At 37.0% G+C, this 16,812-nt stretch overlaps 1 protein-coding gene and 1 long non-coding RNA gene across 3 annotated transcripts; one reads left to right on the top strand and one right to left on the bottom strand.

Annotated features, from left to right (window-relative positions):
- Positions 1-1,655: 1,655 nt before the first annotated feature.
- Positions 1,656-8,833, bottom strand: LOC126818891 (uncharacterized). Of its 2 annotated transcripts, none has more exons than XR_007679395.2 (9): positions 8,374-8,833; positions 7,392-7,616; positions 6,409-6,522; positions 5,450-5,535; positions 4,584-4,670; positions 4,050-4,152; positions 2,752-2,847; positions 2,255-2,375; positions 1,656-1,823 (listed from the first exon to the last, which is right to left on the bottom strand). It is a non-coding gene; the product is annotated as an uncharacterized LOC126818891 (long non-coding RNA). The 2 variants fall into 2 exon arrangements; XR_007679396.2 differs by having other exon boundaries at positions 7,399-7,616.
- Positions 8,834-9,834: 1,001 nt separating this feature from the next.
- On the top strand, positions 9,835-16,543 carry LOC130010369 (zinc finger protein 239-like). Its single transcript, XM_050544638.2, has 2 exons — positions 9,835-9,906; positions 15,372-16,543. Exons 1-2 carry the CDS (start codon positions 9,877-9,879, stop codon positions 16,509-16,511), a joined length of 1,170 nt encoding a protein of 389 aa, XP_050400595.1. The 5' UTR covers positions 9,835-9,876; the 3' UTR covers positions 16,512-16,543.
- The last annotated feature ends 269 nt before the right edge of the window (positions 16,544-16,812 follow it).

Genomic DNA, 16,812 nt, shown 5'->3' with positions numbered 1-16,812 from the left:
GGTTAGCGTGCGCGCGCTGTATCATAAAGTCTGTCATTGAGTCGACTGCCGTGGTTTCGAATCCCCGGTTGTACGTGGCAAGGAGTAGGGTCGTCTGTCCAACCTCGTGGGTTTTCTTCGGGTCCTCCAGTTTCCTCCCACTGCTAAAGACCCCTACGCGCAGGCGAAGTATTGAAATAAAATTAAACCATATGTTGGTCCCGAAATGACCTAGTTTGTGTCGAGTGGACGTTAAACCCCATTTATCTTTATCTCCCTCCAAAATTGTAATTTTGTAAAGTTTCAGAACGATATAAAAAATACACACCACTGACAATAATAAATCAAACTTCATAGTTACTGAATTAGACCATGGTTACCACAAACTAGACCATAGTTATCACATATTAGACCATAGTTACCACGTATTGGACCATAGTTACCAAATATTAGGCCATTTGTTACTGAACAACTTTGGTGTAAATAGACTAGCCCTTTAAGGCTTCCAGGCATACCTTGAAAACCATACACACCTTGAAAACCATACACACGGTTGTACCTATCCAACCGAACCCCCCAAATGTACCGGAAAGACCCCTTCATGCAGGTGTGCTAAGATTATAAAAACAAGAGCAACGCTACTAATGCAATATACGCCTACATTATTGCTTTGATTGATATGGTACTGTTACGGTCCAGGCGATTCCAGTCTTTCGCGCGTCGTTTCCGACTGAGAGTGTCAAAAAATGAGACCAGCTCCCTTGTAGAGTTCACGCCCGAAACACATTTATATAACAATGTCATACATTACCATGTATCACAATATAATGCCCGATATCCATCTTGTCCTTTTCACATAATTATATTTATAACATTCCCGTTAGGCCGATGAATCGACACAAATCAGTTAGCGAAACAAGCGACATCAAACAGCCGGCGGCCATGACACTTTGGCGCGGTCAAGGCTATAACGTCGTCATTGTTAGTAACGCTCGCATTGATTGGTCGACAACTGACGTCATCGGAATCCCCTTATAAATAGAAGCAGACGACAAGGAAATCCTCAGTGTGCACTCGGGAAAGCCCCTTACGTAATTGGCAGCAATCCAGCTATTTTAAATTGGAGATGGATCACCAAAAATGGGTAAGGAATTAATATCCTAGTTTTGGCTGTGGTAATTTATCCATAACTGGTCTCCTATTTAAAGACTCATAGGTTGGTTTAACCTTGACTGGCTTGATCCAAGATAGGCCTAGATAGTTGTGGTTCACCCATTCCCAAGGCCAAGTCTTAACAATTCCTTATGTCACCAAATCTCCGATTTAATCCCGTCATATCCACCGGCCTGACAGGGCAAATGTATTTATTTACCTAATTCCTGTTTCCATACCTGGGAATTTATCCAAAGGGTTGGCGTCTCACCCAAATTATCTCCCCTTAATGCGATGTATCCCAATTATAAATTGATCCAAATAAAGATGTTTATTTTTATCTACACCCGAGTTTGTTAGTTCTTTCGATTGAAGTGCTAGGCTGGAACGAACCCCTAAAAAGTCTCTAATAAATGTTGAGACGCTACATTGGTGTCAGAAGTGGGATTCAAATTAAATTGATTTTATTGAAACTTATTCCAGTGTCTAGTGGATCGGAAGTTCTAATAAACACAAACTCCAAATAAATAAATGAATTAGGTTCCTTTATTAATATTAATAATAGTAGTAATAGATTCTAAATACATCTATAAAAATGGCCACCAAATCCTTGTCCCCAGAGTTCGAAATTATCCCAGACACTGATCCGGATATGCCCTCGGTAGAATCAGTTGATGGTGATGTCTCAGGAACTGAAATAGAAAATCAGAATATGGGTGACGATGGAATTCTTAAAGAAATTAGCCGACAATTTAATCTATTCTTCCTGGAAAATGCTCAGGTTCAAAATGATTTTTTAGACAATTTAAAGGAATTAAAGGAGGATGTTAGATTACTAAAAGACCATGTTAATAAATTGGATGAAAAAGTAAATGATCCAAATCCTGCCACATTTTACTCAAATGGAAATGGAGATGCTCAAAACAGAAGCACACCAAGCCATAATCAAAATTCTAATCATACCTCAATCCAAGCACATGTTCCCACCAGTCCTAGAATTAATAACCCCCTTAGGATCAAACCACAATCATATGATGGAAGTGAAGATTTTGAGGAATATATCTCCCAATTTGATATAATAGCCACATTGAACAAGTGGAGCTACGAAGAAAAATCCCTTTACCTAGCCAGTAGTTTGTCTGGAAACGCCAGGACAATCTTGTCAGAATTAAATACTATCCAGAGAACGGATTTCCATACCCTCACAACCCTCCTAAGTATTCGTTTTGGATCAACGGAAAAATCTGAAATATTTAGAGCTAAATTACAAACTCGTATTAGAGGAAGAAACGAATCCTTATCTGAGCTGGCTCAATCCATTCGCAAACTAACGAGACAGGCCTACCCCACAGCAGATGCATCTCTCACCAATATTTTAGCCTTAGAACATTTTATAGACTCCATACCAGACTCAGAAATGAGATTACGAATTAGGGAACTAAGACCCAAGGATATCAATGAGGCTGAGATACATTCTATTAGACTCGAAGCCCACAGACTGACAGATAAACAAAGAGGACGTTCAGTTCATTCTGTAGATCTAAATCATAATATAAACCAGGTCGGAGCTGGAGCTGTAAAATCTGATGATATGGGTCAAAGCAAAATTGATATACTTACCTTGAATGGTTCAATCACATCATTGGATAAAACTACCAAACACTTGATAAATACCCTAAATAAGGGACAACCATTGCAGCAATCATCACGTAGCTCCTGGAATAAAAATCCCAATTACAGTCGGAGTCATTGGCCAAATAACCAACAACATACAAACTCTAATAATAATTATGGCGGGTATCAATATAACTCCAATAGGAGAACAGATAGGCCCCAGCATATGGCAAACACAAGAAATGGATGGTCTCGTCCACCATATAATTGGAATCAACCTAATCATCAAAACCCTGATGAGGAGTCACAATCCAAACCAAGGGAGACAACCTATAATCCCCATTTACAGAGGGAAAGGGATCTCCAAAACCAGGAAAACTAAATGTTGCTGAACTCGAGGGTCAGAATTCAGCAGAAATTGAAAATAACAAAGGGCCCAATAATGTAACAATAAGTAATATTAATGATGATAAACATGGATTTTTTATTAATGCAAATATAATGGGGAAATTTATATCCTTACTTGTAGACACTGGAGCTAATGTGTCTATACTTAGTACGCAATTTATGAAAACATTAGGGGCTTTGGATGAATTAAATATAAAGCCTGTTAATCTTAACCTGGTAACTGCCACTGGCGAAAAGAAACCGTTCCATGGTAAATGCTGGATCGATATAACCCTTGGTACTCATAGGATAAAACATGAGTTTTTAATAGCTGATATTACACAGCAAGGAATTATTGGCATTGACCTACTTACTTCCAATTCAATAAATATATTTCTCGACAGGAATTGCCTGAATATTAAAGGAGATGATCTACCATGCTATAGATTTCAAAGTTCTATGGAGCAAACTTGCAGTAGGATTTGCATGAATGAGGATATTACTATACCCGCTAATAGTGAGACTTTTGTCTTTGGGATCTTAATGGATCCGATACCTAGAAGTGGTGTCGCAATTGTCGAACCTACTGAGAATTTTCTGGAAAAGACAGAACTGTTCATGGCAAAAAGTGTTGTTAACCCTAGCTCGGGGTCTGTGCCCGTACGTTTAATGAACGCTACCAACACAGAAATAAGAGTCCGAAAAAACACAATTATTGCCCGTATTGACACAGTTCAGCTTGTCTCAGAAATGAAAAGTAATATTCCCATTAATGAAATAGACACTAATCAATCTCCTACATTGGATTCAGACATCCTTCCTGATTATTTGATGGAAGCTTATAATAATTCAATAGATGAATTAACTGAGAACGAGCAACGTTCATTCAAATCCCTTTTGTTAAAATACAAACATACCTTTTCCAAAGATTCATCTGATATAGGCATCACCAATGAAGCTGAGCATTGGATTAATACTGGTTGTGCTCCACCAATTCGTCAGCATCCTCGTCGCGTCCCCCTGGCAAGCAGAAAAGAGGTTGAATTGGAAATAGAAGGATGGCACAGAAAAATATAATAGAAAAATCTGATAGTCCTTGGTGTTCTCCTGTCGTTTTAGTTAAAAAGAAAGACAATACACTACGGTTCTGTATTGATTACAGACGTCTAAATGATGTCACCATAAAAGATAGTCATCCATTACCTCGGATTGACACTACTCTTGATGCCTTGTCTGGTTTCTCTTGGTTCTCAACGATTGACTTGAGATCGGGATATTGGCAAGTCAAGATTGCCGAACAAGATAGGCCCAAAACTGCCTTTTCTGTACCCGGATGTGGACTGTGGCAGTTCAAAAACATGGCATTCGGATTGTGCAACTCGCCGGCCACGTTCGAAAGACTGATGGAGAAGGTCTTAGCTAACTTATCATGGGAAATATGTATGGTGTACCTGGATGATATCATTATCTTTGCAAAATCCTTTGACGAGCACTTATCCAATTTAGAAAAAGTCTTCCAGAGGCTCCAACAAGCAAACCTGAAAATGAATTCAAAGAAATGTTTTATGTTTAAAAAACAAGTATCATTCTTGGGTCATATAATTAATCAGGATGGAATTACCACTGAATCATCTAAAACAGACGCAGTACGCAATTGGCCTATTCCTCAAAGTGTTAAAGAGGTCAGACAATTCCTTGGGCTATGCTCATACTATAGGAAATTTGTCAGTAAGTTTGCAGATATAGCTAAACCCCTTCATAAACTAACAGAGATAAGAACTAAATTCCAATGGTCCGATGAATGCCAATCTGCCTTCGATAATCTCAAAGAAGCTTTAACCAGTCCGCCTATACTTGCATTCCCTAAATTAGAAGGTCATTTTATTTTGGACACTGACGCATCCAATAATGGTTTAGGTGCTGTGCTCTCACAAACACAAGATGGTGTAGAAAGAGTGATAAGTTACTATAGTAAAGCTTTTAGTAGAACGGAGAGGAAATATTGTGTAACCAGAAGAGAATTACTAGCAATTATAAGTTCAGTGAAACAATTCCACCATTATCTCTATGGTCAACCGTTTACAGTCAGAAGTGACCACGGTGCATTAACATGGCTTATAAATTTTAAAAATCCTGAAGGACAACTTGCTAGATGGTTTGAGTTCCTGTCTTCCTACCAATTCACCATTCAGTACAGGGCAGGACGAGTACACAATAATGCAGATGCACTATCTCGACGACCATGCATAGTTGACTGTCTCCACTGTACCAAAGCGGAACAGAGATACGAGCATAGTATTATCGAAGATCCACGTACCTCCAATGAAAACCTTAATGTTTTGGCTTGCACAAGTGCTCCAATAGACCAATTAAACAAAAATCCATTATCTTCCTCTTCCCTTCCTGAAAATATAAATAAAGAAATAAATATATATGACGACAAATTAATAATCAACCTACAGTTGGGAGACCCTACACTCCATGAAATAATCCAGTGGGTTAAGCATAACGATAAACCTTCGTGGCCAAACATATCGGACAGAGATCAGCGAACCAAATACTATTGGATGCGGTTCGAATCCCTTTTAATTGATCACGATCGGTTATGCTATATCTGGGATAAGGGGAAAGGCCAAGATCCAGCCATCTTAATTATTCTCCCTCATATCCTGAGAAATTCTGCATGGTCCCAACTTCATGAACACAGAACAGGGGGTCAGTTAGGCTATAAAAAAACATTATCTATGATCAAAAACCGATACTTTTGGTATCAAATGCATAATGACATAAGGAAATGGTGTGAGACTTGTGATATTTGTGCTTCTCGCAAATCCCCTGCCAAGGTAGCCAAAGGCCCTTTAAAAACCTACAACGTGGGTTTACCTATGGAAAGATGGGCTATAGATGTCCTGGGTACATTACCGGAAACAAAGCATCGAAATAAATACCTACTAGTGGCAGCCGATTATTTCTCTAAATGGGTTGAGGCTATGCCAATACCTGATCAAAGAGCTATAACAATAGCCCAAACCTTTATTGACCGAATTGTAACAATTTTTGGTACCCCCATGCAAATCCATTCCGATCAAGGACCAAGCTTTGAGTCTGAGGTGTTCCAAGAAATGTGTAAAATTTTAGATATTGAGAAAACTCGAACCACCCCCTATAGACCCCAATCCGATGGAATGGTTGAGAGGGCCAATCGTACCATAAGTGCCATGTTGTCAGCATTTGTAAATATTAATAAAAATGATTGGGATGATAACATATACTTACCCATGTCAGCGTGTCCTTCTGCAGAACACGAATCACTGGGCGTTTCTCCATGTGAAATGGTCTTCGGCCGCAACATCCGTCTTCCAGTAGATCTCATTCTCGGATCAGTGGAACCTACAAATTTAAAAATAAAGTCAGACTATGCTTTTGACTTACAAAATAAAATAGAACGAATACATAGTTTTGCTAGAGGGCGTTTAAAACAAGCCACGGCAACCATGAAAGTTGATCACGATAGATCTATTCAATTAAATCCATACAATGCCGGCAGTCCTGTATGGTATTATAACCACAAATACAAAGGTGGAGGTTCAAAGTTAAGGTGTCCATGGGAGGGACCCTACCTGGTGACAAAATGTCTTAATAATGTAGTCTATAAAATACAAAAATCCCCAAAGACCCAACCTAAACTGGTCCACCATAATCATCTGAAACCGTATACGGGAAATAATATACCCAATTGGTTAAAGATGTCATAAATTATCAACTCTTTATTTTTTTTTTTTTTTTTATAGAACATACGGTATGGGTGTAAACTATGTATGAACGCAGAATTCGCCAAATATCAGTATGCGGAGAGGCACGTCACTTCATGTCATAGTAACTTTGGCTATCAGTGCACGCACTGTTTTGGACTGGCCGCGAGAGCAGACGTAAAACATCCAAAATGTCCTGGAACTGCCAGGATGAAACTGATCAATAAAGCAACCATGACCTTCAATCAAAACGCCGAGGATGAATATAAAGCTTTCTGTGGAAGGAGAAGGGCATTAATAATTACACGACAATCTTTACCTACAGATAAGCATCCACAAGCCCCGTTTCGAAAGCGTACGATACCAGAAAACCATACAATGGGATGAAGCACCTGAAACTATCGATTGACCCGCCTGCCCCACCTATTCAGTCAAATAAAAATTATATTCATCCTAAAGTAACATTACCAGTTCCTACAATACCCAAAATTTCATTAAAGAAGATACCCGATACCGTACAGAAGACATCAGCTGCATCAGACAAGACATCGGTTCCTTTACAGAAAAAACCAATTTCGTCAGAAAAAACACCAGTGTTGTCAGAGAAATCACCAATTTCACCAGAGAAGACGAAGACACCAGTTTCCATAATCCAAGATCTACTTTTATCATCAATATCGTCATCGTCGTCATCATCATCCTTATCATCATCATTGTCATCCGTGTCGAAATCTAATAATAATTGTAACAATAATAGTAATACAATTAACCCAGCCATTCCTGGGGCTGTTGCCTTACACCCCCACAGTAGCGAACTCCAATCCCCCACGTACATCCCTACGAACAGAATAACCTTAAAACTGAAATCCTTTCAAACCGCCCAGGACAACCGTATTGCGTTAAATGTTGGAGGTACCCTATTTTACACAAGCAATTTCATTTTAAGCAAAGACCCATCCTGTATCCTGGCCAAGATGATAACCCCTGACTCCCCTTTCCAACCCTACAAACAAGACAACTATTATAGTTATTATTTTTTAGACCGTAGCCCTGATCATTTCCCCATTATCTTAGAGTACCTTCGAAATTTAAACTCCCCCATATCTTTTAAACATTTGTTACCTATCCAAGGTCTTAAACACGCTGCCATAATCCAGGAAGCGAAATTCTATGAACTAGATGCCTTACTAGAAGTCACTAAAGAGAAAATGAGCGAATATTAATGTATTATACCTGTTATTAAAATCTTGTTATAAAATTATGTTAATTCCATATTATAATATTAATGCTCTTATCATTGTGAATTTTGTTATCATTATAATAATATAAACATATCTAATTCAAAATTGTAATTAACTTAAATGTAATTTTCAAGTGAGGATGTTAAACTTTAACATATATGAAATTGTATATACTATTTTTACTCAATATTATTACCCCGTATATTAATATTAATGTTTATAATATAATATTATATTGAGCCACTCACCTGTATTAAAATAAAAATTAATCTTGTGGCAATAATATCCACGTTTACCACTGCAGAAGTGAGTTGTTCTTTCCTTATTTCCAGTCATCACATGGAAGATAACATTGGCAAAGTCAATCACGTCAGAGTCAGTGTGTGTTGGATAACCGTTTTAGCGTTCGGGACGAACTTCTCCGAGGAAGGGGGCAATGTTACGGTCCAGGCGATTCCAGTCTTTCGCACGTCGTTTCCGACTGAGAGTGTCAAAAAATGAGACCAGCTCCCTTGTAGAGTTCACGCCCGAAACACATTTATATAACAATGTCATACATTACCATGTATCACAATATAATGCCCGATATCCATCTTGTCCTTTTCACATAATTATATTTATAACATTCCCGTTAGGCCGATGAATCGACACAAATCAGTTAGCGAAACAAGCGACATCAAACAGCCGGCGGCCATGACACTTTGGCGCGGTCAAGGCTATAACGTCGTCATTGTTAGTAACGCTCGCATTGATTGGTCGACAACTGACGTCATCGGAATCCCCTTATAAATAGAAGCAGACGACAAGGAAATCCTCAGTGGACACTTGGTGCACTCGGGAAAGCTCCTTACGTAATTGGCAGCAATCCAGCTATTTTAAATTGGAGATGGATCACCAAAAATGGGTAAGGAATTAATATCCTAGCTTTGGCTGTGGTAATTTATCCATAACTGGTCTCCTATTTAAAGACTCATAGGTTGGTTTAACCTTGACTCGTTCTAATACACATTTTTAAGATTATATCGTGGTTTGTGAATCAGCCTTTACTAATAAAAACAAAGAGAGTTTAATGTCCACTCGACTCAAACTAGGTCATTTCTAGGTCATTGGTTCAATTTTATTTCAATAATTCGCTTGCTCGTAGGGGTCTTTAGCAGTGGGAGGAAACTGGAGGACCCGGAGAAAACCCACGAGATTGGACAGGCACCCCTACTCAATAAAAACAAGAGCAAGGCTACCAATACAATGTACCACTGCTTTGATTGATATGGTGCCTTTTAAAGTCTTGAAAACCAAGAAAAAATGGGCATGGCTCTGTCCCTGGGGGTTGGGCAAGCACCAAAAACAATAATGGTGATCCCAAGGGTATAAGGAATAAGTATCCAAAGTTTCAAGACAACCTGTTATGAAATGGGGCTTGTAGACAACAAATGTTGCGACACTGTCCCTGCTGGTTGGGAATGCACCAAAAACTATAGGTATTACCTTTAGGGTATAAGGAATAAGTTTGCAAAGTTCCAAGAGGATTAAGACTATATACAGACAGCATAATACATACACATAATGTGGACATTTTTACTCTGTGTCTGATGCTGTCCAGCTTGTAACATTATGAGTTATTCGTGTTGGGTAGATCCACGTCTTTTTTCATTATACAATTATCCCAAAGTTGTTCCGGAAATGAACATGGGATAGCGAAGAAAGGATATCCGCCGTCTGGTTTACACACGTTATATCAATTTGAATGATCTATGAAAACATCAACACTTAATGAAAACATGGTGAGTTGAATTATTGGACGCAAACCTATCAACCGTCAATATTCGCATGGCTACTATCACAGGGAGGGATAACATCATAATGCTGAGTTGAATTATTGGAAAAAATTTATCAACCTTAAAATAGGGTGACCCTAATCCAACAAGTTAGATGTTACTCTTTGATATTCTGAGGACGTAACATCTAACATCCGAACGGTCAAAACCTCGTCGCAAAAGTTGATAACTAGTTTACTTCTTTCAGCGGACGGCAAAATTCACAATTTTCAGTTATCTGCACTGCTAACACATTAAACTTGCATATCATATCCATCTATGTTCCGAAAAATATTTTTTGCTGTCTATTTTAAGAGATTTCACAAAAATCTTCGCCTACACACAACAAAACACAGTGAAACAGGAAATGACCTACATTGGTCAAAGTTGAAATCTGGCATGGTGCATATTACGAACATAATTCTTTAAACGAAACGAAATCATGAGACTATAATTTGAAGGCGATCATTTTAAATTTATTTTTAGTGATGGTCCGATTATCGGTTTCACTATTCAGTGGCTTATCAGAAGAAATTTTACCGATATTTGCGTAGCCGATATCTGTTCAAAATGACTCGGCAGCCAATAAATCTTTTCATAAAATATTATTCAAATTGTGAACAAAGCATTCTTTCTAGTCTCTTACTTAAAATGGCACTCGGCCCTTTTATTTTAGTTGCCGTGTGTGTGATACAAGACTCAATGCTTTATTATAGATATTTTCAACGATAGAAAAAGCGGGAAAATGTCACGTGACATTGACAAGACTAAAGCTATCGTAATCAACCGGTAGCGATGAAACATTCTACGAACGCCGACAAATTTAAGGATTTATATTGTAATGAACATTTAATAACATTTTATAAATAATAATCTCAAGCATACCACCTATGCTAAAATTTACCACGGCATAACGGCAAAACTGTCGTAAAAAGTAAAAGCTGAAGCAAACACGGACTGCCACGGTATTAAAAATAGCTCAAATTGCGCCGTTTTCCACGTGTACACAAATCAAAAAGTTATGCCTTTTATATACATGTAGACGTATGAAATGCATAGGTAATAACTTTTCAATATATCATACAGTCGTGCAGGGGCGGCTTGGCTTGGGATTAGGTCAATAATTCAGAAATGCAAGATTTAGTTGTAAATAGTGTCCCAAGCATACCCTTATAGTTCATTTTTTCATAAGAATGCTCACTTTCTAAAATAGTGCCCTTATTATAGAAGGTTATGACATGATGGCAACCATTGGGAACATGAATAACTAAAGGATCGAAAGGAAATTTTTTTCGATGACTTTATTACTCCAAGAGGAATCTGTAAATTTTATACTTATGACAGTACCACCAAACGCAATTAGAACCAGATTAATTGACACGGAAAATCATTGCACGGGCCGTTTGTCTATCTACAAATATAAAAATTGCACGTTCAGTGACGGAAAATGACAACAGTACATAATTTGTTAAATATGAAGAAAGGCAGCCGTGCCTTATAATTGTCAGCTAATTTTTGTTACAGCATTTATAAATTTTTGGTGCCATTGTAGAAGAATCCTCATTTCAAGCACTGGTCATGATCTAGGCATACTACTACTAATTAATCATGCAACAAATAATTGTTAAGTTCTCAATAGACGTTGTGTATTTTCAACTACGTGTGAAGAGCGACCTAATTATTCTTCAACAAACATCGTCTTTTATCCCGATATAAAACTTCTACAAAAACAGTACATATACGCAATCCATAAAAATATTGTACAAAAATGCATTTCGTTTCGCGTAAAACAGGGATCCTCAAATTTTAATGTTGAGGATATGACGTCAAAAAAAGGTCAAACTATCCCAACATGGCGACTGAAAGAAGTGCTGGTGTATGTGATATTGGATAAACCTGTTTCACTGAACGTTTGTTTGTCAGTAAGTGTTATTGTTGTTCAGAGGTGGATAACACAATAAGGTAGGACATGCATTTAGAATTTATCGACTGACGCCTTTCAGCTCGTGGCTATTTGATGCGCCAACAATTCGGTGGCTCATTGCTCTAAGAAAGGACAGCTTAAAGAACCGAGAGGTTACGTGTGAACGAAACCTCGAGGCACCCTGGAGTAAGGGTGACCCGTGCACTCTTACTCTACAGAAAGTTGGTCTCGACACGGCTAAATGTGCACGCCTCAGTTGCGTGTCTCGAACTGATTTCTGACTACCCCGCACTCTCTTTGAGTCAATAAATAGCCATGGCACGTGCAATTCTCTACAAATATATCAACTATTACAGCCGTAAAAAATCTATTGTTGACGATTTTGAATAGCAGTAAAATTTAGCTTCTTGGTTATTACAGCAGCTTTAGAAATTACGTTTGTTTTATTTTTTAAATTGCTTTATCATTAACTGTACCGTTAAGAGCGGTATCTTTTGGTTTAGTACAAATAATATCTCTGAATCACTTTCGTTAGCAGGAACATGATACTAGCAGTAGTTTCATTTTACTTTTACAAGTTTCTTAAAACAATTGTTGAGTTGGCTAAAGTGCTTATTTCTAAATTCAATTTCTTGTTCTAGCTTTCTGTTATGTTTCGTGAAAAAGTAGTCTTGATTATCCCGACTTGTCAATCAGACGTAGAATGGTCGCTAGACTGGTTAAGCGAGACTAATTTCAAAACAAGGGCATGTAACCTATCTTTTACTCAAAAGTGTCTGGATGTTATGGACGACACTTGGAACCAGTTTTCAGTCTATTATTTATAGATGATTAATGGTCATAGCTTATTAAGTACAACATGATCGTTTATTTAGTGACTATAATTGTGTGAAACTGATTTGAGGCTTTGCATATATATAAATATTGTGGTGTAATTGTCGAGATATTTGGAGATATTTATTTATGGTGGGTCACCCTACTTAAAAATATTAACATGGCCACTAATATCACAGGGAGGGATGACATCGAGGCGAATGAATTAGGTTTCAAAATCAACTTTCTTACCTTTTGCAAATTAAATTAAATTCGAAATCAATTTTTTACATTATTAAGAAAAAAGTTAAATGTTGGAAGTAGCCTATATCTGGATAGACAAATATTGCCTATATAGTGTCTTTTCACGTGACGTCACTAAACCAGTGTGACAGTTTGAATACACTCTCGGTGTGTGTTTGCTCCTGGGCACTTACGCATGCCCGAAACTGTAGCTATATCCACTTCCTGTGGTGTGAGTTGATTCCTGATCAATTACTAGCAATTGTGTTGTAATAGTTTAATATCAATCTCAATATCTGCAAAGATTCGAAATGTAAGTGAATTTACCATTTATATACAAGAGACACTCGCAGGTAATATCGCTCTGACATCACGCGACCGGAGATCTTCCATCAATGTGAATTGCTACGGCTCACTTTTTTTATTGGTGAATCGATCCGCGCCTTAGTCAATGTGTATGTCTACTTTTTATCGAAATAAACAAACTCAACACCATCTCCTAATATAGTAATACTGTAAAATTTAATATTGGTAGATAATAATGTAGAAACATATATATTTGACCGTAAGAAAATCTTAGGGGAAATCCTATCACAGGGAGTCAATGCACACTGTATCCATAACGGTATGAGCTGACTCCTACAACTGCGCATGCGCCAAACGGTAATCACACACCAGGAACCATCTCACACTGTCACACTGGAAGTCGGCCATATTGGCGATATCGAATTATATTGTTTACATTGAATACAAAGCCTGGGGCTACGGATTTACATTTGAAAGGATGGTTAACTATTGTCGAGTGGCTGGATGTCACAATAGATCCGACAGAGAGACACAACTGCATTATTATCGACTTCCCAAGGTGACAAAAAAACAAGGGAAAGAATGTGAAACTTTGTCGGGCGAGCGAAGACGACTTTGGTTGGCAAGCCTTCAACAGAATTACCTCGGTAAAAATTTGGAAAATATTCAGGTATGCTCGGCACATTTTATTGCAGCTCTCGCTTTTAGATTTGTTAGTCGGTCTATAAACACTTCACAACAGTCAATGATAGCTACACATTTTGTTCCAAAGTGTTTTCTAAATTGCATAGGCCTAGTTTTACGCAGAGTATCTCGTAATGGCCAAACTACAAGTGGCTTCATCTTCACATACATAACATCAATAACATCAACCAACACCCTGGACACTGTTGAAAGTGAAACATTGAATTCATATGTTAAAAAAGATGCAGTAACATCTCATGAGTGTTAAAATCAACATTTCAAATTTGGTAAGAAACTTGTTGACTGGTAGGAAATGTTCCAAGTACACAAACAAAGACAATAACATATTAAATGTTGGGAAACATGAAATACGGCACCTTCTCGTCTCGACCCTCAAAAGCCATTTGGTCATATTTGTGCGAACTATTTTCCACTTTACATCTAAGCTTCATGTTTTCTGTTCTTAAATTCTGCAGTTCGCTCGACATCAACGAGATTAAACATACATTATGCAAGAGCTAAATCTGTCTATTGCAGGTCTTTCTTCAGGCCTGAAATGTTTTCTAAAGTATTAATTAGACATTTATTAACTGATCCAGGCCTTAATCAACTCTCGATGGCATCAGATTTCTCCGATAAATAGATTAGAATGGTTCAGCGATACTTTGATTTAATCAAATATGGAGGACCGAGACTTAGCTTCGATCAACCAGTACGGTGGTTGAAATTATTGCACACATCTGTCAAACCTTCAATGGCTAATACCTTCGCTTGCAATAGAGTAATTTGAATGAAATTTTCAAATTATTCATTTTACATCATCTACTTTCGAACTATTATAGCAAGAATGGCTAGTTCTTTATCTAAATCTTACATAATGTATCTTTAACTCTTCTTTCTATCCCAGTGTTGTTCCTCTTTTATCTCTTGATTGTCTTGTAGTAGCATAGTCTTTCTTTTTTCTGTCCTCTGTTGATGACGTTTAAAACGATTAACCTCTGGTGACATTATACTTTCTTGTGTGTCTTAGTCTTTTGATGCAGAGATACAGAAGGAATCCAGTCAGGACTGTCCTTTTCATATAGACCTGCCCCTTTCCTGAAAAACGTGCAGAAAAAAATCTTTAAATTTTCTGACATTCCTATGAGATTTGTAAAATTGCAAGATTTGCAATGAAAAAAATATGTCCCGGTAGACAAAGAAATATTAAGATAAAGTAGATCTACCGATAGACGCATAAAAATTACAGGAAACTAATGATGTTATAACTTGTATTTATTACAGGAAACTAATGATATAACTTTTATATACATATAACAGGAAGCTAATGATGTTATATCTTTTATATATATTACAGAAGACTAATGATGTTATAACTTTTATATATTGCAGGAAACCAATGATGATATAACTTTTATATATTACAGGAAACTAATTATGTTATAATTTTTATATATTACAGGAAACTAATGATGTTATAACTTTTCATCAGTGTACAATCTGTGATGAAGTTTTTCAAAGTTTTTGTGGTTTAGAAAACCACTACAAAGTGCATGTTAAAGAAGAGAAATCTGATGACGTAGATGAATATTGTCATGTTCGTTTTAAAGAAGAAAAAACTAGTGATGTAGATAAATTTTGTCATGTTAAAGAGGAGAAAACAGAAAACATTGAAACATGCTATCAGTGTAATTTGTGTGATGAAGAATTCAATTTAGAAACTGATTTAGAAAAACACTGTGAAAAACATGTTGAAGAAGAGGAATCTGGTTTACAGCAGGGTAATAATTGGGAGGAGAGTTTTAGCCAGAATAATGAAAAAGAAATACACAATTCACAAGAGTTTAAGAAGTGTGATGTTTGTAGCAAATCATTTAACAAATATTACCTTAAAATTCATTTGCGACATCATACAGGGGAAAAACCCTTTACGTGCGATATTTGTAGTAAATCATTCATATACACCAGTCAACTACAGAGACATATCAGAATTCATACCGGTGAAAAACCTTATAAGTGTGATGTTTGTAGTAAATCATTTACCAACAGTACCGATCTACAGAAACATATCCGAACTCATACAGGCGAAAAGCCTTTTACATGCAATATTTGTAGTAAATCATTTACTGACAGTAGTCATCTTCGGAGACATATCAGAATTCATACAGGCGATAAACCCTTTAAGTGTGATGTTTGTAGTAAATCATTCACTGAGATTACTTATCTTCGGAGACATATCAGAATTCATATTGGAAAAAAGCCCTTTAAATGTGGTGTTTGTAGTAAATCATTCACTCAGAGTACTAATCTTCGGAGACATGTCAGAATTCATATTGGAGCTAAACCTTATACATGTGATGTTTGTAGTAAATCATTCTCAAGGAGTAATTTACTGAAAAGTCACATGAGAACCCATATGGGAGACAACCCCTTTAAATGTGATGTTTGTCGTAAATCTTTCAGTGAGAGTAGTAGTCTGCAGAGACACATGAGAACTCATTCTGATGAAAAATCATATAAATGTGATGTTTGTAGTAAATCATTCTCCAGGAGTTGTTTACTTAAAAGACACATGAGAATGCATCCAAGCGAAAAACCATAATAGATTTACAGTGTATTTAGTCACACCAGAAATCACACTGTAAATAGTAAAATAAAACTTTTTATCAAATCTGTATATGTAGTTGGTTGGTACAAGGAAAAGAGAGCACAATATTGTCATTAAGGCTGTTTGAATGACAATAATAATATTTCCAATGTCCATTTCTTAAGCGCCAAATCCATCCATAAGCGTACTCAATGCGCTTTTAAGTGCAATAATCTAAATTCATGTCTATTCAATTTAGTCTATATAAAATAGCTTGACAGATGAGGTTTAATTGGGATTTGAAACTTCCGCAGTA

The sequence above is a fragment of the Patella vulgata genome, chromosome 1, assembly GCF_932274485.2.
Source record: "Patella vulgata chromosome 1, xgPatVulg1.2, whole genome shotgun sequence".
NCBI classification, from domain to species: Eukaryota; Metazoa; Mollusca; class Gastropoda; family Patellidae; genus Patella; species Patella vulgata.
The sequence above is the reverse complement of the archived record's forward strand: the minus strand, read 5'-3'. Positions and strand labels throughout refer to the sequence as shown.